The sequence below is a fragment of the Falco rusticolus genome, chromosome 5 (assembly GCF_015220075.1).
Source record: "Falco rusticolus isolate bFalRus1 chromosome 5, bFalRus1.pri, whole genome shotgun sequence".
NCBI classification, from domain to species: Eukaryota; Metazoa; Chordata; class Aves; order Falconiformes; family Falconidae; genus Falco; species Falco rusticolus.
This window is the reverse complement of record NC_051191.1, coordinates 67,547,730-67,571,316: the sequence shown is the minus strand read 5'-3', so window position 1 is coordinate 67,571,316 and position 23,587 is coordinate 67,547,730. Positions and strand designations below refer to the sequence as shown.

The following is a 23,587-nucleotide window of genomic DNA, read 5'->3' as shown; positions in this document are numbered from 1 at the left end:
TTTGCATGGGGACAAATGAGACATCTTTATTAGGATTTTGACTGAGGAGGCACAAATACATTCATGGTGTAGTGGTATTAAAGGTGTTTGAGCACTGTAATTAAAAATCTAAATGACATAGCTTTTCATAAATATGAACTGATCTTCCAGAACAAAGTATACACAGGAATGTTGCTCCCAGCTAGTCTCAAAAAAGTATCTGATTAACAGATAATTACTTCTTGGCCTACACACCCAGACATTACAATTCCAGAATATTAGGCTGCCCACAGAGTCCATCCATACTGGTAAAATGTGTGTGTTTCTGAATTGATACGACTTACATAAGCTATTGCATACAAGTATATAATATACTATTATTCACATTTATTCTGACAGCTATCAGAACTGTGGCTACTGTTATTCCACCTTTTAAGTGCAGTCACAGTGTCTTATCAATTTGGGAATTACTGCAAGTTGTGGTATAGGAAGATCACGAGGGATTTTTTTTTGTTTTTTCTTGGGTTTCTTACCTTGTGTAACCTTGCTGTGTAGGGTGAGCTGACATAGCATACATTCCTATAATTAAGGCAACTGCACAAGTGCTGAAAAACCCCTACAAATATTGCATCTAATTAAATCATAGGTTTAAAGCCAGAAGGAACTATTAAATGATTTCCTGTTCACTCATGTCATTATATTTCATTAATTTCTAACGTATCAAACTCAGTAACTTATTAAAACAAGCCACCTTCTCCAGAGGTGCAATCATTTTTTGATTTGAAGGTAGAGATGGAAAATTTGTTACCCCACAAATAATTTGTTATAATGAGGAAAAAAGGCACAATCTTCCTGTTAAAAATGTGTCTTTTTTTTATCAACTTCAGGTTCAGGCTACTCGTTCTTGCTAAGACTTTGCTGGGATAGAAGACCTTCGGTAGTTTTTCATCTTCAAAATACATGTATATTAATCAGTCTTCTTAATGTATTACAATACGAGTGCTTGCACAACCTTTTCTGCTGTGGTTCCATGCCTTACCCAGTATTTCAACATCCTTTCTGAAATGCATGCACTCCCTTCCTTACCTAAATAAGGCTACACAACAATAAAGTTTATTCTACTGCTCATTTTTCTCCTGTTTACACAAGAAACACGTTAGTACCTTGGCTCACAATAAGAACATTTGTCCAGTTCTAACCTTTAATCCTCTGTAGGACAGTCTCTGTATTCCTAGAATTAGTCACCCTGGAGATCTTGCAAATTCTGTGCTCCTACATACATAACCTGGCATTTAGTTGTATTGAAAGGATACAGATCACACACTACTAACTTAAATTAGCAAAAAAAGCTAGTCAGTCTTTGGAGTAAATGCCATTTCTTGTTTTCTCCACAAACTGTGGAAGAAAATTGACCAATATAGGTCTTGGAACCTTTCCCAGGAAACCCTTTTGGAAATGCCAGTAATTCTTTACTGACATCTTAAAGGGTAGTTGTCAGTGGTAGAAAGCACTTGGCTTTCTAAAGCAGTTCTTGGCTTGAAGGTCCACATTTGTTTTGGCAACATAAAGCAACATTTCACATGATCACATGATATCACACAGAAAGAACATGTACAATACTTGGCATTTCTTGCCCTTGGACAAAAATTCAAGCTTCCAAAGAAAATGGATTTTCAGATCAGTATTACCATCATTTCTCTACCACCACCCCCTTGAATAGGAAGTGTTCATAGCTTAGTGACAAATCAAGAATAAATTTCAAGCTGCACTTTGATTTTGACACACCAGCAGATAAATTAGGAATGCTGTCATTTTATTGTGTTCAGTCTTTCATGTAATAAAGAACACTGGTAAGGAAGACAGGAAATTCAACATTTACATCCTTCTTCCCCCAATACTTCCTCCCAATCTTACAAACCTGATTATCAAAGCCTATAGGCTTTATCCAGACACGCTTCATGGCTTTCAGGTGAGGAAAGTGTAATTTTCATAGGCAATTCTTTAGCTCAGAAAAGCTGAAAATAAACAGAAACCCATTTATTGATATAGGTTCAAGAGATCTTTTTGCTAGCTTCCCATCAGCTGAATGTAAGTAGATGGATCCCACTGAATAAGTGGCTATTACTTCATTATGTAGCATTTTTCAGAAGTAGTTTTCCAGGACCTGTGATAACTTTGATATCTCATCTTCAAACCAGCAGCATGTTATTTCAAATACAAACTCACTTTAATTAGCTAGACTTACCTGAGAAAGTACTAGTCAACTAAGAAAGAGTGAGACTAAATGAAGGATAGTATTATTTAATAACCTTCCTCAACTGTCCATGTAGCATCAGCACCAAAGTTGTTCATCAGTCAGTTTCTGAGCAGTTCAGCATTTTCAGCTAAACTAATCAGTGCAATGTACTTTAAAATAGCCTCTTGTAAGCTGTAGTAGTAGTTGAGCGTCTAGGTACAGACTGTCAGCCACCCCCACTAAAGCCTGTTTGTGATGAATTTGACCTCAAGAATACAAATAAAATAAAAGCCACAGTACAGGACCATAAAGGACAGCAAGCTTGTCACAAAAAGGATACATAACTGAAGTGGGCATGGACTTCTTAAGGGAATTTCTTCTCCTGCATTGCTTTAGCTAGTGGAATAAAACCAATTCTTTCTCCAAACCTTGACAGCACAAAACTGTCGTTTGCGTATCTCCCCCTCCCAAACTCTGAACGAGGAACTCCATGGCCACTACCACGTCCAAAAGAAACTGCCTGCTTTCACGCACTAAGTTCTTTTCAACAGGAAAGGAAGTGCTGGAAGCCTCTAGGTGTACACTTCAGAAAAGTATTATTCCACTTTTGTCATGTCTAACAAGGTAGGAAAGGTACAGTAGGAAACAGAGGCACTGAAATCCCTTTCCCAACACAGACCTGCTCTCAGTCTACAAGGTGGACATGATTTGCTGATGCTACATTAAAAGCACAAATACCTGCAATCACAAACTGGGGTGAAGCCATGTTGTAAACCTTTTTTATGATTTCATCTGTTTCCTAGAATTGTCATGTCCTGATATCTGGTATGAAGATAATCACCATATAGCCAGAGTTATATTTCTCACAGAGCCACTAGGCACCTGCTCTTCCACCCCTATTTTAGTTACAGTTCAGTAGCAACAACTGCTGTAGCAAAAGTTGACCATGGTGTGTTGGAACATAACCATGACATTGTTTAAAGCTACAAAGATAGAGAATATGGTGGTTAAGGAAGATGCTAGATAACTTTTATTATGGGCTTACTCTGTGTGTTAAGATAAACTGGGAGAAAGGGGACAAGAAGATGACACTAGATAGCGTGGTATTTCTCTCCCCCGTAAACATTCAAAACAAGTGTAGATGTTGCTGGTTCTCACAGATGAGTTCTAGAACAGGTTATCTGTTTCCACTGTATTAGATCTGCCAGGTTTGTCCCAATTAGGTTAGAACCAAGTAAATGGTAGCCATTTAAAAATGATTATACTGTCAAGGGGAGAATCAGAAGTAATAACACTTTAGTCTATACTTTCTACATGCAATCTTTTTCAAAGAAAATTTCCAGTTACATCCTGAAGTGCCTAAGCACTAAAATAGCAATCATTAAAACCATTTTAAAAGCTGCTTCTCACATAGGAAAAGGTCAGTCAAGCAATTCAGATCTTGAACTAGATCCTTCTGTGATTAGTTTCATTACAACCATATATGTGGTTTATAGTACGCTCCAAATAAAGGTGAAGGCCAGTATACACTGACCCCTACCACACATTTGAAGGTAAGATGAAGTCATAAGCATATTCCTGATATATTGGTCATCATGTACTGTTTATGCTGGTCTTATCAGATGCCATCTTCCAGCTGAAACAGCAATATAATCTGGCACATTAGGAACAGCTCATGTACAATGCTGTGACATTAACTGCAGATTTCCTCAAGCCTTTTGTCACTAGATGCCAAGAAACAGGCAGGACCTGTTCTTGCACATGACTATTCAAGCCTAGCAATGTATCATTCCTAAAACTAGAATACCAGCTAATACGCCAGCTTCAGCAGACCCGTAGTTCATTCTCTAAGCCATATATTTTTGCTTTTAAGTTTTTTAGTTCTCCTTGAATTTTATGGGTTAGTCTGTTTCCTTGGCAGACCTCATGTAGAATTGCAAGATCCTGGTCTGGTCCAATATTCAGAGTCACCTAAAAAGGAAAAGAAACACAGATGAAGAAAAACAAAGCTGTACAGAATACAATTTAGAGAGTATTATGATGAGGATATGAGGGAGAGAACTCTAAAGGAGAACCTTTGTAGCTAGCAAAGAGGATGCTTAAGCTAATGTCACTAAGCTAATACATATCACCGATAGAAAGGTACTCCAGAACCAAAAATCAAGAACAAAGCTTGCATACATTACGGTGTTATATTACTGGCGAGGAAAAAAGTCTGGAAATCTGGACACAATATAATCAAGTTTACCCATAACCTGTTGACTCCTTTCTAAGCCTTGTATTATTTAGAGACCCACAACAAAAAAAAGCAAGTTAAAATACTTATCAACTAACTTTTACCTGCTTCCAAGTACCTCACCTCCTATGATGACATATTGTCATCTTTTGCTACTAGAGGTAGAGGTGGTCCAACTGCTGTGGCCAACCTGCTGCCTTCTGAACTGCAAATGATTCAAAAGCAGTTCAAGTGCAACGTGTAGTCTCAGGCCATGCCATATGGCCCATATCGAACTGAACAAAGGCTGCTGGATAATCACAATTCCTGATGGCAAGCTAGCCAGGGCTGCCATCCCCTGTCACCCTGGAACTGGATAGCATGCCAGCCCAGTCACTCAACGGCAGAGCAGCACAGCCTTGGAAGCTGCTCTCAAAGCCCTCTTTTCTCTCGATTCTTTAGGGTGTCTCATTGTCATCATGTAGTTCTTGTTCAAAGATTTTAATATGCAAATCAGAAAACCTAGTCATCTGTAGTCATTTTCACTTCAAATGATGAGGATTGAAAGATCACTCCGGAGACTTCTAGCAAGTGTTTTCTTCCTCTGCCCTCTTGTGGTTAAAAGCATAAAGAAATTCAGAGTACAATTAAGAGCACACTCACAGATACAAAATATACAGGCCTGTAGTGGTAAAGGTATCATAGGCAATTTTCCCCCCATTCAAATATGATGATTAGTACTTGAAGAATGAAGTTTCAAAACCCACAGCCAAAACCCAAAAACAAAACAAAGAGAAGCCTTTAGTGAAGACAAATGCGTTACTCCAAGTAAACTGAACTGTGTGCCAAAAGTACAGAAAACAAGTGAATTGGTGGTACTGCTGGACTACTGAGAGAGAGTCAGTTGGACAAAAGCTATGCCTAAGATCATCCTCTCAAGCATGTCTAAGATAAGTATCTCATCCTAAATGCAAGTGACATCAAGGCTGTGGCTTCTCTTCTAAGCTGTTTCTGATGCTCATTTACACAGCTGGAAGCTACCCCAGAGCACACGGCTTCAACTTCCAGCCAGTTTTTCTGCAGTGATTTTTGCAGAGGTACAAACGAGAGATTAATGAAGCAATAAACAGAATATTCACAATACTCAAGTCAATGATCTACCTCTTACTGGAACAAAGCCAAACACTATGACCCCTAGAAAGAAAACGAACCATCATTTACTTTGCTGGATATACTTCTGAAACTAACTACTGCCTTGCGATTTTGACACAGCTGAGTGAGCTACAGTATCAGCTATGAACTTAGTTGCAACAAAAATACACAGCTAATATATACAGGACAGTTCCTGGCAAGCTTGATGCCTGACTGATTAACAAAGACAAATCTTTGGCTTCATAAAGTATGTAAGAGGGCACGTTTTGTCAAATATTAGTATCTAAAGGAGCATTTAGCAAATAAATTCTTTCCTTAACTTTAGGGAAAGATTGCATTTAAATACTGAGAATACACCTCTGTAGGGTAAGCCCATAATAGTCTGCCTTGGAAATGCTTGACTCTTACCTTAAAAAGCTGGTTCTCTACATCTTTCAGCTTCTGCCGAAGCTGTTTAATGTCATTCATGTAGCCTTCCACTTCCATACGACGACGTTTTTCCAAGGCCTCATATCGCTGCATCATCAGCTTCAGGCGCTTCCCCATCTTTTCTGAGCGTTCCTACGGAGATGAAAACTCAATAGGGTATACAAAACAAAGGCTGCAAGACCATCACATTGCTACCAGATGATTACAGATGAATTACCTTGAAGAGTTCTCTGCCAACATCTCCCTCCTCACGAATCCTAGCCAGCTCACCTTCCAGGGTTATACACTGCTCTCTATACATGTTTGATAGGCGCTGTTCCTGTATTAGCTGTTCTTGTAGTGACTAGGACATAGGAGGAACAGAAAGAATCAACCCAAAAGCCAGTGCTCCGAAAATTTCCCCTGCTCTGGAAAAGGAAGTGTGATAAGACTGACAATATAACAGGCAAGTGAAAAATAACTGGAGCTACAGCTAACAAAATTAGTAAGGACAATATCCCAACACCACTTCCATTACTAAAACATTTTACTTAGGTTATCAGTTCTGTATGACTGCTCATCATCAGTTAAAGAATTCTCAGCTCTTCCCCTTAAAAATAATATTCAGCTACTGCTGTGATTTTTCTTTTCACAGCTGCTTGCCCAATACTGCTTTTCAGAAGCATCTGCATTCAGTGGTAGACAAAACCAATTCCCTATTGCTTGTTTACTGTCCAATTCCTTATTGCCTGTTTACCCACTTAAGATCTCCCAACTTCTCACTGAAAGTATGCTAGAAGCGGAATAAATATCTTAACTACTAGAGAAGAGCTGGGGGGACACCAATTGAAAGGACTTACTTTCGCCTGACAGCAGCAAGGAAGATACAGACGCCATTCTAAGTCGATGAGCTGAGAGCATTTACACTCAAAGAAAGTCATGTGCAACAAGCAGGTTAAGAACTGTTGGCCCACACATCACGTGCCTTGCAGAAGTAGGGGTTTATTTTAGGCATAAAAGAAACTTGACAGTGAAGTGCTACCATAAATCCTAACTACACATTTTATCTGAAACTTGAAAGCAATGTTGATTTTGAGGCAGGAGGGTTTTTTTCTACACTAGTGCCAAACCCAACATAACATGGTGAGCCAGTACAGCTATGAAACAGGTACTAGCTACTGCCTATCCTGGCAAAATGAAGATGCTTGCAATTTTCTAGACAAAAACTGTAAAGACCCTCTACTTATGACAAAAAAATTACCTTTATTTCTCTGCTGTGGCGTTTCCAAGCTCCATCATCTGCTCGAAGCATCTTCTTGGTATCTCTCTGCTTCTTTTCCCTTCCTGGCTCCAGATCTTTGTCAAGTTTCCTCAACAGACCATCCTTCTCTGCCATCCATGCTTTCTCATTGGCTCGTGCATCAAACTTGAGCTGGAGAAAGTCACGGGTACTCTCATATAAGAGATTTTGGGTCTTATGGAGTCTGTAAAAAGGGATCCCAGTGGAGTTAATTAACTTCTTTCCTAGTTTTTACCTTAATTTCTTCAGTCATCACTGCAAGTTGGAAGAAGCATGGAAGATAAAGATAGGTGCTTTCCTAACAAGTTTAGCTCCTCTCATCTAATGAAATAAGTGATATTCTTCCAATGTGAAATAGAACTTTTAATATGTAGATTAATCCATTAATTTTCTTCCGTACACACTACCAGACAGACAGCTGCATATTATTCCCCTGTCTTCCCATCTCATGACTACATCATGGTCCTTCTCTCACACTCACTTATCTGTTATAGTTTTGATCTTTTCCTGGTCCCTCTGATGCTGGACCTGGGCTTCCTCCATGTGAATCCGCCTGTCCTCTAGTAGTGCCTCAACCTGTTCCTTGGATAATCGTGTCTGTTCTTCTATCTGAGCTTGCAGGGCTTCCACCTGAAAAAGCAAACAAAGACATTACTGAATAAGACCTCACAGCAGCTCTGCTCCTATCCTTGCAAGTCTCTTAAATTTCAAGATTCAGATCAAAGTCTATAATCACAGAAGTATAGAATCATGGAATGGTTTGAGTTCAAAGGGACCATAAAGATCATCTAGTTCCAGCCTCCCTGCCATGGGCAGAGACACCTTCCACTAGACCAGGTTGATCAAAGCCCCATCCAACCTGGCCTTGAGCACTTCCAGGGATGGGGCATCCACAGCTTCTCTGGGCAGCCTGTTTCAGTGGCTCACTGCTCTCACAGTAAAGACTTTCTTCCTTATAGCTAATTAAATCTACACTCTTTCAGCTTAAAGCCATTATTCTCTTGTCCCATCACTACATGCCCTTGTAAAATGTCCCTCCCCAGCTTTCTTCTTGGCCCCCTTTAGGTACTGGAAAGCTGCTATAAGGTCTTCCCAGAGCCTTCTCTTCTCCAGGTGGAACTACTCCAACTCTCTCAGTCTGTCTTCTCAGGAGAGGTGCTCCAGCCCTCTGATCATTTTTGTGGCCCTCCTCTGCACTTGCTCCAACAGGTCCACATCCTTCCTATGTTGAAGGCCCCAGAGCTGAACGCAGTGCTCCAGGTGGGGTCTCACCAGAGCAGAGCAGCAGGGGAGAATCACCTTCCTTGACCTGCTGGTCATGCTTCTTTTGATGCAGCCCAAGAAATGGTTGGCTTCTGGGCTCCAAGTGCACATCGCTGGGTTATACTGCGCTTCTTATCAACTAATACCCCCAAGTCTTTCTCCTCAGGGCTGCTCTCAATCCATTCTCCACGCACCCTGTATTTGTGCTTGGGATTCTGCATGAGCAGAACCTTACACTTGGCCTTGCTGAACTTCATGAGGTTCACACAGGCCCACCTCTCAAGCCTGTCAAGGTCCCTCTGGATGGCACCTCTTCTCTCCAGTATGTCATCAGCAAACTTGCTGAGGGTGCACTCAATCCCACTATCCATGTCGCTGACAAAGATGTTAAACAACACCAGTCCCAATACCAACCCCTCAGGAACATCACTCATCGCTGGTCTCCACTTGGATGTTGAGCCATTGACCACAACTCTTGTGACCACCCAGCCAATTCCTTATCCACTGAGTGGTCTGTCCATCAAATCCATGTCTCTCCAGTTTACAAATAAAAAAGTCACATGGGACAGTGTCAAATGCTTTGCACAAGTCCAGGTAGATGATGTCAGTTGCTCTCCCCTTAACCATCAATGCTGTAATCCCATTGTAGAAGGCCACCAAATTTGTCAGGCACAATTTGCCCTTAGTGAAGCCAAGCTGGCTGTTACCAATCACCTCCTTATTTTCCATGTGCCTTCTCATAGTTTCCAGGAGAATCTGGTCCATAATCTTGCTGGGCACAAGGTGAGACTGACTGGCCTGTAGTTCCCTGGGTCTTCCTTATTTCCCTTTTTAAAAATGGGGGTTATGCTTCCCCTTTTCCAGTCAGCAGGAACTTCACCGGACTGCCACAACTTCTCGAATACGATGGATAGTGGCTTAACCACATCATCCGCCAGTTCCCTTAGGGCCCCACAGACACATTTCATCAGGCCCCATGGACTTGTGCACCTTCAGGTTCCTTAGATGTTCTCAAACCTGATCTCCTACAGCGAGCAGTTTTTCATTCTCCCAGTCCCTGCCTTTGCTTTCTGCAATTTGGACAATGTGGCTGCAGCACCTGTCAGTAAACACCAAGACAAAAACACTGAGTGCCCCAGCCTTCTGAATATCCCAGGTAACCAGGTCTCCTGTTTCCTTCCAGAAAGGGCCACCATTTTCCCTAGCTTTCCTTTTATCACTGATGTACCTATAGAAGTTTTTCTTGTTGCCCTTGATGTCCCCGGCCAGATTTAATTCTATCAGGGCTTTAGCTCTCCTTACCTGCTCCCTGGCTGCTCAGACAATTTCTCTGTATTCCTCCCAGGCTACCTGTCCCGGCCTCCACCCTCTACAGGCTTCTTTTTTGTATTTTCATCCAGGAGCTCCTTGTTCATCCATGCATGCCTCCCGGCACTTTTGCCTGAATTCCTCTTTGTTGGGACACATCACTCCTGAGCTTGGAGGAGGTGATACTTGAATATTAACCAGCGTTCTTGGGCCCCTCTTCCCTCCATGGCTTTATCCCATGGTACTCTACCAAGGAGATCCCTCAAGAAGCCAAAGTCAGCTCACCTGAAGGCCAGGGCAGTGAGCTTGCTGTGTGCCCTTCTCACTGCCCTAAGGATCTTAAACTTCAGCATTTCTTAGTCACTGCAGCCAAGGCTGCCCTTGAGTATCACATTCTCCACCAGCCCCTCCTTGTTGGTGAGAACAACGTCCAACACAGCACCTCTCCTCATTGGCTCCACTATCACTTGGAGAAGGAAGTTGTGAATGCATTCCAGGAGTCTCCTGGATTGCTTATGCCCTGCTGTGTGCCCCTCCAGCAGATATCAAGGTGGTTGAAGTCTCCCATGAGGACCAGGGCCTGTGACCTTGAGGCTGCTCCCATCTGCTTATCAAGGGTCTCACCTGCTCGGTCTTCCTGATTGCTGGCCTTTAGAAGACCCCCACTATAATGTCATCTGTCCCTGCCTTCCCTTTAATCCTGACCCATAAGCTGTCAGCTCCTCATCCATCCCCAGGCAGGGCCCCATGCACTCCAGCTGGTCACTGACATAGAGGATGACACTCCCTCCTCATCTGCCCTGCCTGTCCTTTCTCAAGAGCCCGTATCATTCCATTCCAACACTCCAGCCATTGCAGCCATCCCACCGCATCTCCACAATGCCAGTAAGTTCAAAGCCCTGCAGGTGTGCGCACAAAGCTCCTTTTGTTTATTCCTCATGCCTTTATGCATTTGCATAAAGGAATTTAAGTTGGGCCCCCAGTGAACCTGACTTACTGGCTAGAGTAGCTGGAACTTCTCTGTCCTGCTCTTCAAGTGCTCTCCTGCTGACCTGCGATCCCCCTCCAGGCTCTGGGCAGCTCTTGCTGGCACTGGCATCAGACTGGTAGGAGTGGATGGACTGAGGTACCCTTCCCCTGGCAATTCATTTAAAGCCCTCTTCACCAGCTTGGCAAGCCCATGACCCAAGATGCTCCTCCCCTTTTCTGACAGACAGACCCCATCAGGCCCTGGTAGACCAGGTTTCTCAAAGTGACTCCCACGGTCTAAGTAGCCGAACCCCTGGCTGCGGTACCAGCCCTGTAACTATTTCTTGATTTGCCAGATTTGACCAGACCTTTCAATCCCCCTTCCTTTAACTGGGAGGACTGATGGAAAAAATACCTGCACTTCAGAGTCCCTTACTACTGCTCCCAGGGTTCTGTAATCCTTCTTGATACGCCTCAGACTGCTCTTGGCTGTATCACTGGTGCCCACATGAAAACACCACCAGTAGGTAACAGTCAGTGTACTGTATGAGGATTGGTAGTCTCTTGGTGACACCCCTGATACGAGCTCCCGGTAAGCAGCACACCTCCCCAGAGAGCACATCAGGTTGGCAAAGGGGTGCCTCTGTACCTCTCAGAAGTTGCCTACTACTGTCACCCATCACCTTTTCTTAGTCGTGCTGGTTGTTACACAGGGAGCAGATCAGGCTGCCTTACTCAGCTTCGGTGTCTCTCCTGATGTGATGGGTCTTTCCTCTTCAGTCTGCAGAGTGGCACAGCAGTTCTGCAAGGCCGCCTCAGGCTTTGGGGGAAGTCTCTTCCTCTTGCAGGTCCATTCTTCTGCATTACTGGCCCTCCTCCCTTCTGTGTGTGCCGTTGGGGAAGATTTTAGCTGTTTGGCCATGGGCTGCGAGTCCACTGCAGACTGTGCTTGGAACGAACTAATTCCTTCTCAGTCTCCCTGATGTTATGCAGTCCTCTCACTGCTTCAGCCACCTGCTGCAGGAGGTCCTCCACCTGGGCACACCTTTTGCAGGCAGGTCTGCCGCCTGTCCCTGCCCAAAAGTCTTGGCACTTCCCACAGCCTGAGGTCTGCACTGCGGCCTCTCCCTTCAGCAGCTCCGTCTGGGTGGAGGCATCGGCCACCACTGGGGTAGATGGTGCCAAGCCCCCAGCCAGAGCTGCAGCCTTTGCTCTCAGATGGGTGCCCACCATTCTGCCTTGGGGGGCAGGTAGGATGAGTGTCCTTGACCTGTGCAGATGGTCACAGAACTGTGCCCGATCACAGGGTTACGTGTACTCAAGTCTCTACACTCACCCAGTGGAATGCAGCTCTTGGAGAGCTCTAATTTCTCAAATTTTAATTTTTGTTTTAATGATAAATATTTGAAATAACTAAAATATTTTAATAAGAAAAAACACACTACAGGCAAGACAGACATACTAAAAGCACCAACAATAGATTGAAGATATTAGAAAGATTTAAATTCCACACAGGATATGACATATCCGGTGCAATATGCGGAGATGGTTTTGTCCCTATACCACCACCTTCCAGTGAAATGGTGATATAAAAATACCTAAATTCTAGGAAGGCAGCTAGTCCACCAATCTTGAACAAAAGACATTACTCAATTGGAATCAATTACTAAATGTAAGCTAGATAATGAGCGAAGGAGAGGGATGCAAATAATCTTGATCTAGGGCACAGAGTCAGTGAGACAGACTGGAACAAGTAATTGAAAAATGCGCATCCGGCCTGTGTGTAAGAAACTATCTGAAAAAAATTTGGCACGTATTTAGGTTGCTTATTTTTATGACAATTTTGTATGACACTTTTGCTCCAGAAAAAATGTTGTTAGACAGCTAACTGGCCACTAGGTCAGTCACCACTGCCCTTGAAGGAAAAAAACCCAAAACACCCCAACAAACCAAAACACATCTATCTGTTGCCTAAGTGTGTTCTTTAATTTGCTTTTCTTCACTCATTCTTCCTCATGTTTTACATACACCTGCTGGTATCTTCCCCAGTTCATATTCTGTACATTTTATCTTTCATTCTGTCATGCCATCTACACCCTTATCTTACACTGAAGTCTAGTAAAGAGAACATCTCATTGTAGTACTGCTTCTTACCAGAACTGCCTTATTTCATCTCAGACACATTGCTTTTGACAATGTGTCTGACTTCCACAAAAAAGACTTCCACAAAATACCCAACCCTGCAGATCTTCTGTGGGCTTAATCTAAATTCATAGCCACAATCAAATTATGGGAAACAAACAGACAATGTGTGATCGATGTTAAGGGTGACACATTCCAGTTGACATTACTGGAACATATGCTTATGTAAAGCTTCCAGAATCAGATCCAAGTTCTTAAATCTAAGCCTACTGACAGAAAGTGGGAATCCATAGTAAGATGTGGCGACTGATAAAATCGGTATGTCTACATCTTATCTAAGCAGACAGCATATTTGTCTATCGTAATTTCCTGGACAGCCAGGAATTTTGTCCATTCATTAACAATTGTTTTTACCTGAAGTAGAAGTGTTTGATTATCTCTCCGATACCTCTCAGGACTTGCTGGTTTCTCTCCTTTTGCTGCTGGTTTTGAAGTGCTCCTCTTGACACCTATTGCAGAAATTTAACAGAAGTTAGAAAGGTTTTTGCAATCTACGTACAGTATCTTTCCAAATATGAAATAGTGTATGTTCTGGCAGGCTTACAAGAACAGGAAAAAGCTTGCCACTGCTACAGTGACAAGGACTTCTAGGAGGGCTAGCTGGAAGAAGAGTTTCAGAACATATAGTGATCGCATACCTTTATCCCATGCTATCACACCACTATATTTAGACAACCTACTACTTTTCTTAGCATATACAGAAAGCAAACAAATTTTCTTAGATAAATGATGAATAGGTAGATGACACAGCTGCACAAGCTTCAAGCGTTGAATGAGTTTTGAGCTTGTTAGCTAATTTCAGTCAATTTGGAAGAGACAGTTCTTTCAAAAGAGAAAATCATTAAGTAGGCATACAGACCCACACTACTGTCTGCAATAAAGGCAGGCAGAACCTCACCTTGGAATGGCTGTGGCTAAGGATGCCAGTCCATTTGGTACCTGCATAGTTCCAGAACAGCCATTCCATGGTCATACCAACCCCTTCCTTACCTGAACAGATCATGGACATGAGAGCCAGTTGAAGGTTTTTTTGAAAGGATTTTGAAAGGAAGATTTTGAAAGGAATCCAGGAGTAGTGCATGTCTATGTATGTACACATGGATACATTCAGGGAACTTAACGGAGGTATGTCAAAGCATTCACAGTAAGGAATTATTTTGGTATTGTTGGGGCTCTTGCTGTATTGAATGATTATACTGAACTCTGAAGCAAGTGGAAAAATACTGAAGAAATAAGACGAGGTTACGGCCAGAACAGTGGGATGAAGAAAAAGGAGCAAATTGCAGATGTTTGCTCAAAAGCAAGGCCAACGGGACGTGATAAGAGGAGCTGGGAAACCGCAGAAAGGAGCCTACGTGCCAGAGAAAGCAGAAACAGAAATCTTCCCAGTAAACAATTGTTAACCAATCATATTATTATACGCTTGTAAAATAGCCAACCACATTATTGCACGCTTATAGAATGCCTTATAAAAGTCTACCTGGTTTGTACAATAAACGGGTCAGATCTTGAACTCTGTGAGTATTTGAATCTGACTCCCGCTCGCCCGAAATGCCCGCAGCATGGTATACCAAACACAGAGAAACAAGTAGCAATAGCTGAGCTGCTGTTAATCAGCTTGGTGCGGTACCTGTTCTAGAAGCATCATTTCGTTCATGTGACTCTCTGGATTTAGCTGGCCTTTGCAGAACAGTAACCTGTAGAAACAAGATTAGGTATCAGCGCTGAACATCTGAATTCTCCAAAGTTGCAATGGTCAGGAACAAATCTTAAAAAGTAAAATGAGATAGCCAAAAGAACAGCATTACCTTACTTCTACCACAAGACAAGGAAGACACTCACAAGTGTCTTGTGTTGAAAAGTTTCCTTTATCATGGCTGAGTTTTGCCATTGCTGCCTCTATTTTTTTTTTTTCACCGAAACAACTGGAAAGTAATCCTGCCTTTGCTGGCTTCATTAGGATGAAAATCAGCACCCTCAGCAGGAAAAGCAGCATTTTGGGGACAGAGAGGAGAAGAGGAAGGTGACGATGAAGATGATGTTATTTCCTTCTTTCCTATTCCTCCTTGCCTTAGCAAGACAGAGAAACATGAAGCTTCATTCATCAGCACATTCACTCAAGCTACTGAACAAGCCTGGAATAAAAGCTAACCAATAAAACTATTGAAACAACTCAACTGTTGAACTGAAACCCACTTAAAACCAGGAAGCCATGAGGGAGCAGGTTATAACCCAAATGCTTATCTTGAGGTTGATGCTATATAATAGACTTAATTTTAGAGCTACCCTATATCAGGGAATTTTAAAGCTTCTGCAAGATTTTAACTGCTTGAGCAGGGCAGAGCAACTACAAACAATATAGCATATTTCAGCCTTTTTCTGCACCTTATTCTAAGATAAATCCTATATTCCATCATAGTCTCTGTAAGTTCAAATCATTCATGATTCGTGACTTAAGTAGGTTCAACTACACTGCACTTCACCTGCAATGCCATGTAATCAATTCAACATTATTCACTGTATGTGATACAATATTGCCTAGAGGAGATGGCTCTTCTGCAGCCTTCTGGCCAGAAAACTCAGCTGCAGCAACCTCAGCGCTGCTTTATTCTTTACTAACAGGTAGGCACTCTGAGATAGCTGATTTTCAAACACTGTACCTGGGCATTTTCTGCACTTCCTTTTTTTCTTTTTCTCTTTGCAGTGTTCTCTCCAACTTCTCAACGACCATTTGTCAGATGGCTTCAGATTCCTCCTACTTGACATTTAGGAGGCTGATCTGGAAGTATGTTTTGAAGATACAAGGTGACAGCTGCTAAGAAGACCTACTTCCAGTGTGCTCGTTCCTACTTACCTGTCAGCAGCTATACTAAAACCTGATGTTGCTACAGATCCCTCCTGCTTTCAGCTCATTTAGAAATTTTTGACTTGCAGGACAGATTTGATCTGTGGTCAGCTCTGGGGTACAGATCTTCATATTACAATCAAAAGCAGACTTCTACAGAAAAATGGAACTTGCCTTATTTGGAGGCTCCTTGTGAAAATACGTAACTTCTCCTTTGTCTGTTCCCGCTAAAGCCAGGAGATGCTGAATTTTTTTTCTATCCTCCAACTCCCTGGAATTCAAAGAAAGTGGACAGCACATTGCTATTTTTAACTACATCAAGACATTGTGACACAGTCCTTCTTGTTAATTTACTCGTTAATGCTTACAAGTTTTCCAAACTGTTGCAGTCTTGAGAATACTGCTTTAAAAACAAACTCCCCAAGACATTACTGATAGAACACCATGATATAACACCACCACCACCACTTCTGCTGGCATTAGGGAGCATTCCTCTTCTCAAATATCACAACACTACATCGGCTGATACAGCAATAGCACATGTGGTAAAGAATTTGCATTCCAGAGTTACAAACTACCCAAAATCTTTTCAGCTATTTCATTGAACAGATTATAAGCATCCATTGTTTTTAAAGCAAACTACATTGAGGACTGTATCAAATACTCCATCACACTCCTGAGAAATGCAAGAACACACCAACACACATTTTGACTTAAGTTCTTAAAACTTTAACAGAAAACTTGGTATTATCATCCAGAATGTTCTGAAAGAGGTTGGAAACTCCTTTGTCAATGGCACCTAGTCTGGTACAGCAGGTTATATTCCAGTTCATCAACTAAATAGCAATAAAAAGGAGTGGCTGTCAACACTATCTCAGAGCCAGGGAAAACTATTCACTTTGATCTGTATTTTCTATTTGAGCTTAAGTGGTTTTAGGGCTGAGGGAATAAGTTTTGCCAGTCAGGTACAAGGTCTGCATATCGGGTTTGCGTGGCAAGGTTTTGGTAGTGGAGGGAGCTACAGGGGTGGCTTCTGTGAGATGACAGAAGTTTCCCCTGCGTCTGACACAGCCAATGCCAGCCGGCTCCAAGACAGACCCGCCACTGGCCAAGGCAGGGCCCATCAGCCATGGTGGTAGAATCTCTGTGATAACATTTAAGAAGTGAAAAGACAGAAGAATACGTGAGAGCAACAACTGCAGACACCAAGGTGAGTGAAGCAGGAGTAGGGTACTCCAGGTGCTGGAGCAGAGATCCCCCCTGCAGCCCATGGTGAAGATCATGGTGAGGCAGGCTGCCCCCCTGCAGCCCATAGAGGACCTCACAGCAGAGCAGCTGGATGCCCAATGGAGGCTGTGACCCTGTGGGAAGCCCAGGCTGGAGCAGGCTCCTCTGGCAGGACCTGTGGACTCATGGAGAGAGGAGCCCACACTGGAGCAGGTTTTCTGGTAGGACCTGTGAACCCCTGGGGGACCCATATTGGAACAGTCTGTTCCTGAAGGACTGCACCCTGTGGAAATGACCCATGTTGGAGAAGTTAATGGAAGATTATGTCTCACAGGTGGGACCCCACACTGCAGCAGGGGAACAAAACAAGGAGGAAGTAGCATCAGAGACAACATGTAATGAACTTGCTGCAACCCCCATTCCCCAACCCCTGTGCTGCTCAGGGGGAGGAGGCAGAAAATTCAGGAGTGAAGTTGAGCCTGGGAAAAAAGGAAAGGTGGGGTGCAAGGTGTTTTAAGACTTGTTTTTATTTCTCATTATTCTACTCTGATTTGATTGGTAATAATTTAATTTCCCAAAGTCTGTTTTGCCCATGACTCTAATTGGCAAGTGATCTCCCTGTCCTTATCTTGACCCAGAAGCCTTTCATTGTATTTTTCCAGCCCTGTCCAGCTGAGGAGGAGAGTGACAGAGCAGCTTGGTGGGCACCTGGCACCCAGCCAAGGTCAACGCACCACATTCTGCTTAAACCAGAACCTCCATATTCAAACTGGCAACTCAAAACCGAATCTATGTGCAACTTCTTCCTTCTATCAGCAGAATAGGAGGAATAATAAATGGAAACATATTTAGCAGCCCAACAGACTGCATTCCACCTCCAAGATTGGTACAACTCCATTGGAGCTCTCCATGGGAAGCATGGCATAATTGCTTCTCTGAAGACTCCAGATCTGGATAAGAACTAGAACATAATGCATGCAATTGCTACTGCCAGTGACCCAGCCCACCATCTAAGACAGCACCTGATTTTCAGCCGGTCATTCTCAGAGTAAAGACGAAGGACATGTTCTCTCTCCTGGAAGAGGTAGACTTGCATATCACTCAAAGCCTTTTGCAACTCTGCAATCTCCTCTTCTCGCTGACGTACTTCCCATTGCAATTTGTGCTAAACAGAGAGAATGAGGTACTTGAAATGATACAGAACATTGCGCAACACTTACAAACTTCGAACTGCTTGTGCCCTGAGCGCCTGTAACTGGTATAGAACAACTGCTAGTTCAAGTGAATTATTTTATTCTCTTACAAAATTTGACCAGATGAGGGCACTATTGGAAAAATTATTCAGAAAAGAAATGTTTCAGCAGGGAGTTCAGAGCCCTGGGAATCACTGTCACTACACAACAGCCAAATAAGGCCTAAGCTAAGGTCTCCAGTTTCCAGTGGTTGTTGCACTTCTGCACTGACAGTCAGACTGGCAACAGGTATGGGAGTCTGACATCAACAAAAACCTAGCAAAGCCTCTGTAATAGCACTTATTTTAATTACTGAAGAATAAACATTAAAATATCTGTATGGTTTAGTTGTGAGAAATCTGGCTAGTTACTAAGTTTCATTAATGATTTTCTACCTGGTGTGGAAAACTAACAAACCTTTTAGAAAACCATTCCCGCAGCATCAAAGGCACTATTTTTGGAGCCTGCTCCTTTTCCCCATATGTTGAATGAAAATAACTTGTAGGCCATGTATGTTCTGAGGTCTTTCAGGCTGCTTCAAGCATGGCCAGTACTTAAGGAGGCATTTCAATCACCTCAGAAGTGATCTTTCTATTCCCAAAGGGTTATTCACAATTACAAAGATGACGGGCTACTAGACAAGTGTATGCTGAAAGGTGTATCAGAGCACTGAGTATCTTACACATACTCTGTAAGATTTCCTCCTCTTAAAAGGCAAAGATTTTTAGATTTTGGAGTTTCTTTTAAATTCACATTTATTTGCTGTGTAGTATACAGCTTAATAGCCTATGGCCAAGCTTATGAATTTCATTGCAGTAAACACAAACTATATCTGTACCTCAAAGCCCATTCAATTTGGAGAGAAGAGCACTCATTCTTCACTATGAGAATCAAGGGGAAAAAGTTGAACAACATGGGAACTGAACATCTAAACTCAGGATTTAATTTTAAAAAATCCAGAAACAAATAACCCACTGTGAAGATGTAACCAAACTGTAATAACTTAAGAATAGAAGAATATCCTGGAGGCATGTTTCAGTTTGCTTTGACAGAGGACAGACAGCTAGATTTTTACAATCACACTCTGACATCTCCTTATTTCTTCTTACCACATTACTGGTAAATCTCAAGACCATCTGTGCTAGTTTTCAATTGAAGAAAAATACTAAGTTTCTGTAAGGATACATAATCCATCATCATTCAAAACCTCTTTTCCTAACCTGCTCATCATACGTTTCTTTGTATCTCTCCAGCCTTTTTATCAGATCTTCATGTTCCTCATCAAAGTCAGCAATCTTCTTGCGGTAGTATTCCAGCAGCTCCCGGGAGGGATGGAGAAAGGCCAGGCGCTCACTGATCGAAGGGAGAGGAGTGAAGTCCTCCTGACTTGGTGATTGAGAACTAGCATATCTGGATGAGACATGGGGGGTTGCCAGCCTGGACAGAAACAGTTTCTAATGACATGTAAGCTTCAGACATTAAAATAAGAAAACTTTCCAAAATAGTTAGAAGTAGATTTCCAATTTTAACACAGGTTCAATTCCAAACACAGTTTAGCTTGTCTGTGCTGTGGGTTCAACAGGAGATCATGGCGTTTAGGAGAAACAAGAGCTTTGATACAGAACAGCTTGCATGCTTACTATACTGTGGATATGGGGCCCACTGATGGAAAAGGGAGAAAGAAAAATGTTATAAAAGGAAAGTCTCATAAGATATTTGGGAAGGGTGAAGGTGAAAAGAAGGAGAAAAGGAGAGAACAAAGGGGTCAAAGTCCATTGCTGTGCAGCAAAAAAAAGCAGCAGCCCCTCTAAGAAAAACAGCAAGACATATCTGTGACAGAATCACTACCTGATATCCAGAAAAAAAGCACTTTCTAAAGAAAGACTGTTGAATAAAGACAATAATTCATGTTAGCTGATGCACCAGCCATCATAATTTAAGGTGTGCATTTAGGAATCTACATGCTTTCCTTTTGGGTGTATTTAATGTTCTTATCCACATAGCTTGTCCACCCCTGTTAGTGAAGTACAACATTCCAAGTTCTTCAATCTTAGGTTGAGGTATTAGATGGAAAACACACTGATATTACATAAATCAATAAAAGAATACGCATGTTAATTACATATTTCTTTTAAGCAATGTTTCCTGCATTCAGACATTTAACCTGCTCAAACAAACACCAAATTTGCAACAGCGCTGCACAGAGACTGCAAAATTATCTTGGAAAGAATTATTTTCATTATTTATGTTGATCTAACAAACAGGCTAAGTGGTAGCATGACTAACAGCATTCAAGAGAAAAAGCCTCTTTACTGAAGATCTGTTAACAGAAACACAGCCCAGGACTGAGCGTGGAGCCTGTGCCTGAGCCCTGACGCAGCGTGGCCTGGCAGGTGTGACCTTCACGGGCCAGCTCACCAAAGCCGCTCAGATCCCAACCGCAACGCGTGGCAGCCACGGCCACCTGCCAAGCTCCTCCAGCCCTGGCACTCACCGCGGGCAAGTATCAGCCACGCCGGGATCACTTCGTGTAGGAACCTTCCCACCAGCTGCGCCCAGAAACGTCTTAAACACCACACTTGGAAAGATGAGTAAGAGCAAGAGAAGGAAACGGGTAACGGAGACACAAAGCGAACGCTTTATTATCGGACTAGAGAGCAGCAGAAACGGAAAGGCCCAAGGCTGAAGCCGCAGAGCGCTGCGAGAGGGGCACACGGCGGTGTTAAGCCCGGCCGCCGGAGGGGGAGCGGGAGCCGGGGCAGGGCCCGCCGCGGGGTGGCCGGAGGCGGCCCCACGCTACCTTCTGGAGCCGGGGCAGGGCCCGGCAGAGCGGTCCGTCACGCTCATGGCGCCGCTGCGGAACGGCCGGGCTCACCGCGGGCACGGACAGGCGCTGCGAGGCGGGGCTCGGCGGCGGCGGGCCCGGGTACCCCGGGAGGCTGGCGGAGAGGGGGGTGCCCGGCAGAAACACGAGCTAAGCCTCGCCGCGGGCCCCTGGCGAACAACCCAGGGACGAGGCAGCGCGGCAGGGGGCCGGCACCACGACACGGCACCACCGCCGCAGCAACCCCCCAACGGCCAAACTACCGCCTTAACCGCCACGCCACAACTTAAACGGCGAGGCAACCGGCCGACCGCCGCCTCCTCCAATCACAGGCAGCCTTCCATGCGGCGCCGACCGCCTCTACCAATCAGCGCTCGCGACACGGGCGGAGGGGCTCCGCGCCGGTGCGCTCGGGAGTTGTTAGCCCTTGGGTCGCCGGGGGGCGGGGCGTGGCGTGGCGTGGCGCGCTGCGCGTGCGCGGCGGAGGGGGCCCCTCGCCATACCGACCATCCGCGGGGGGCGGGCGTGTGCGGTCTTGGCTTCGTGTCCCTGTTTTTATGACGACAGGGCTTAGGGCTCTGGGCAAAATAAATGCAGCCTGTGGAGGGAACTCGTTTTATCAACAGCGGCAAGAAACCCGCCCAGATACCCACTTCCCTTCGAAAATGAACTGCAGGAAACAGAGGGGTTGCAAAGCAGCCACCAGAAGGTTCTGGTTCAAATTCTGGCTGAATAGCCAGGTGTATTTTTTAGGTCACCTTTTCATCCTCCCCCATGTATCTTCCCATATCCAGCAGTGCTTAGGAGTAGTCTTGCAATTTACACTATACGTGAATTCCCAATTTACTTTCTAAATGTGCTGGGAAAAAACCTGCATGCTAACAAGTAAAGTTTTTTTCTCAGCGGCTTGTCTGAAGAAATGGACTTTTCATATTACCAAAAAAAAAAAAAGGCTTACTTATAAAATTATGAGGTTCTTCAAATCAATTTTCTCAATAGACTGAGAAAAGAGGAGGGTAGATAACGTCCTGGGCAAAGTCCCGAAGAGAGGCTGCTGTTATCCTTGGTTAGACTAGCTGCTCTCTCCACTACTCATAAAGCAACTGAATATATTGTACAAAGGGCTGAAGTTTTCTCTCAAGGAAGTGATAAATACTTCCAGATGACCAAAAAGGATTAAGATTGACAAGTCCCAGCATGGCCCAGTATTTCAGAGGCCAACAGCTCCCAAACCAGAGGAGGCAATGGAGAAAAGCGTGAAATTCTGTTTCAAAAAGGACATTTTGCAGATCTGATAAAATGAAAAAATGCCCCCTCACAGGTTGGCTGAGATTTTCAGCTTTTTACTCTTGGGAAAACCTTCACCCTTCCCAGCATCACCTTCCAGAACCCTCTGCTAGCCCAAACACACTAACACAAAACTGAAACAGCCTTGAGCAGTCTAAAAGGAAATCAGCAAAAGACTGGTTCCCAAAACAAAGCTCTTTAATGAATTAGGTCATTTCTACCATAGAGGTTTTTTTGCCTCTAGCATTCCTAGCTAAATTACTACTTATCTTAGAAACTGGGTACATTGGTGATTCTGCTGTTGGGAATAGAATACAGATACACATAACATACACATACAGATGCATTTCCTCAAATCTAGTAAAGCTTATCAGAAAAGACACACAACCAAATAATTAAAGAAAAAAAAAAAGGAGTATGTAGAAATAGAATTTCTAGATACTGGTAAGGAAACATCTGCATTCCACATGCTTTTACAGCCATAAAAGTATCAAGCATGCCAGGAACCCCCTGCAAAATGTAAGAACACATTTCAATAACACAATAATCACCGGTGAAGTCACTCAAGGCTTTAGAAGATGGTTTGCTCCTACCTATAACTTTTGTCAAAATTAACCATTCGCATTGGAGCCATTTGTTTCCCCTATGCACAATGTGGGCAACACCTCTTCAATCTGGCAGGGAAGCAATGCAGATAAATCTATCAGTCTGAAGTGGGTCTTGTAACCCTCATGCTAACAGGAGGATGAAATTAACTTTTTCTGAGACTGAAATAGGGCACCAGGACCAAGGCTGGAATGAACAGTAAGCATCAAGTGACATGTGGAGTACGGGGAGTGCTGAAGGCAGGGTTCTGGTTAAAAAAACCACGCAGTATCGTTCTGGAAGCCTGTGTTGTAATGTATGAGTGCTGAGGTATGGCGTCAGTCCCAGCTTTCAGTCCCAGCTTGTGAGTACTTGACGCTGGGAAGAAAACACTGTCTGGGGAGATCGGTAGCACATCTGTACGTAACGCAGAGGCTGGGGCTGGCTGCGGCGTACTGCACACCGCCTTGTTATTAACTACTGACGGGGCTTCTGAGATCGTAATGGAGGGGCAGCCAGAGGGACGCTCTGGGTCAGAGACCGTAGAGCTGCCAA

The 23,587-nt window shown here is 43.5% G+C and overlaps 1 protein-coding gene and 1 long non-coding RNA gene across 3 annotated transcripts; one reads left to right on the top strand and one right to left on the bottom strand.

Moving 5' to 3' along the window:
- CCDC77 (coiled-coil domain containing 77) lies at positions 1-21,525 on the bottom strand. Of its 2 annotated transcripts, XM_037389199.1 has the most exons (12): positions 21,137-21,525; positions 20,831-20,914; positions 19,557-19,773; positions 18,127-18,269; positions 16,052-16,148; positions 14,663-14,729; positions 13,387-13,481; positions 7,772-7,920; positions 7,252-7,474; positions 6,229-6,354; positions 5,991-6,143; positions 1-4,186 (listed from the first exon to the last, which is right to left on the bottom strand). In XM_037389199.1, the coding sequence occupies exons 1-12, from the start codon at positions 21,181-21,183 to the stop codon at positions 4,040-4,042; spliced, it is 1,548 nt and encodes a 515-aa protein (XP_037245096.1). In that variant the 5' UTR covers positions 21,184-21,525; the 3' UTR covers positions 1-4,039. The 2 variants fall into 2 exon arrangements, with proteins under 2 accessions (XP_037245096.1, XP_037245097.1); XM_037389200.1 differs by lacking the exon at positions 20,831-20,914 and having other exon boundaries at positions 21,137-21,523.
- On the top strand, positions 14,842-16,041 carry LOC119148701. Its single transcript, XR_005104463.1, has 2 exons — positions 14,842-15,460; positions 15,494-16,041. It is a non-coding gene; the product is annotated as an uncharacterized LOC119148701 (long non-coding RNA).
- Positions 21,526-23,587: the final 2,062 nt, after the last annotated feature.

What these genes read in the sequence shown, in the direction of transcription:
- CCDC77 (XM_037389199.1), bottom strand. Translation starts at nt 21,183, where the DNA reads ATGAGCGTGACGGACCGCTCTGCCGGGCCCTGCCCCGGCTCCAGAAG. An exon ending in ATCAAACACTTCTACTTCAG is followed by an intron (nt 7,921 to 13,386) that starts GTAAAAACAATT and finishes TTGCTTTTTCAG; the next exon opens with GTGGAAGCCCTGCAAGCTCA. An exon ending in GCCACAGCAGAGAAATAAAG is followed by an intron (nt 6,355 to 7,251) that starts GTAATTTTTTTG and finishes CCTATGTCCTAG; the next exon opens with TCACTACAAGAACAGCTAAT.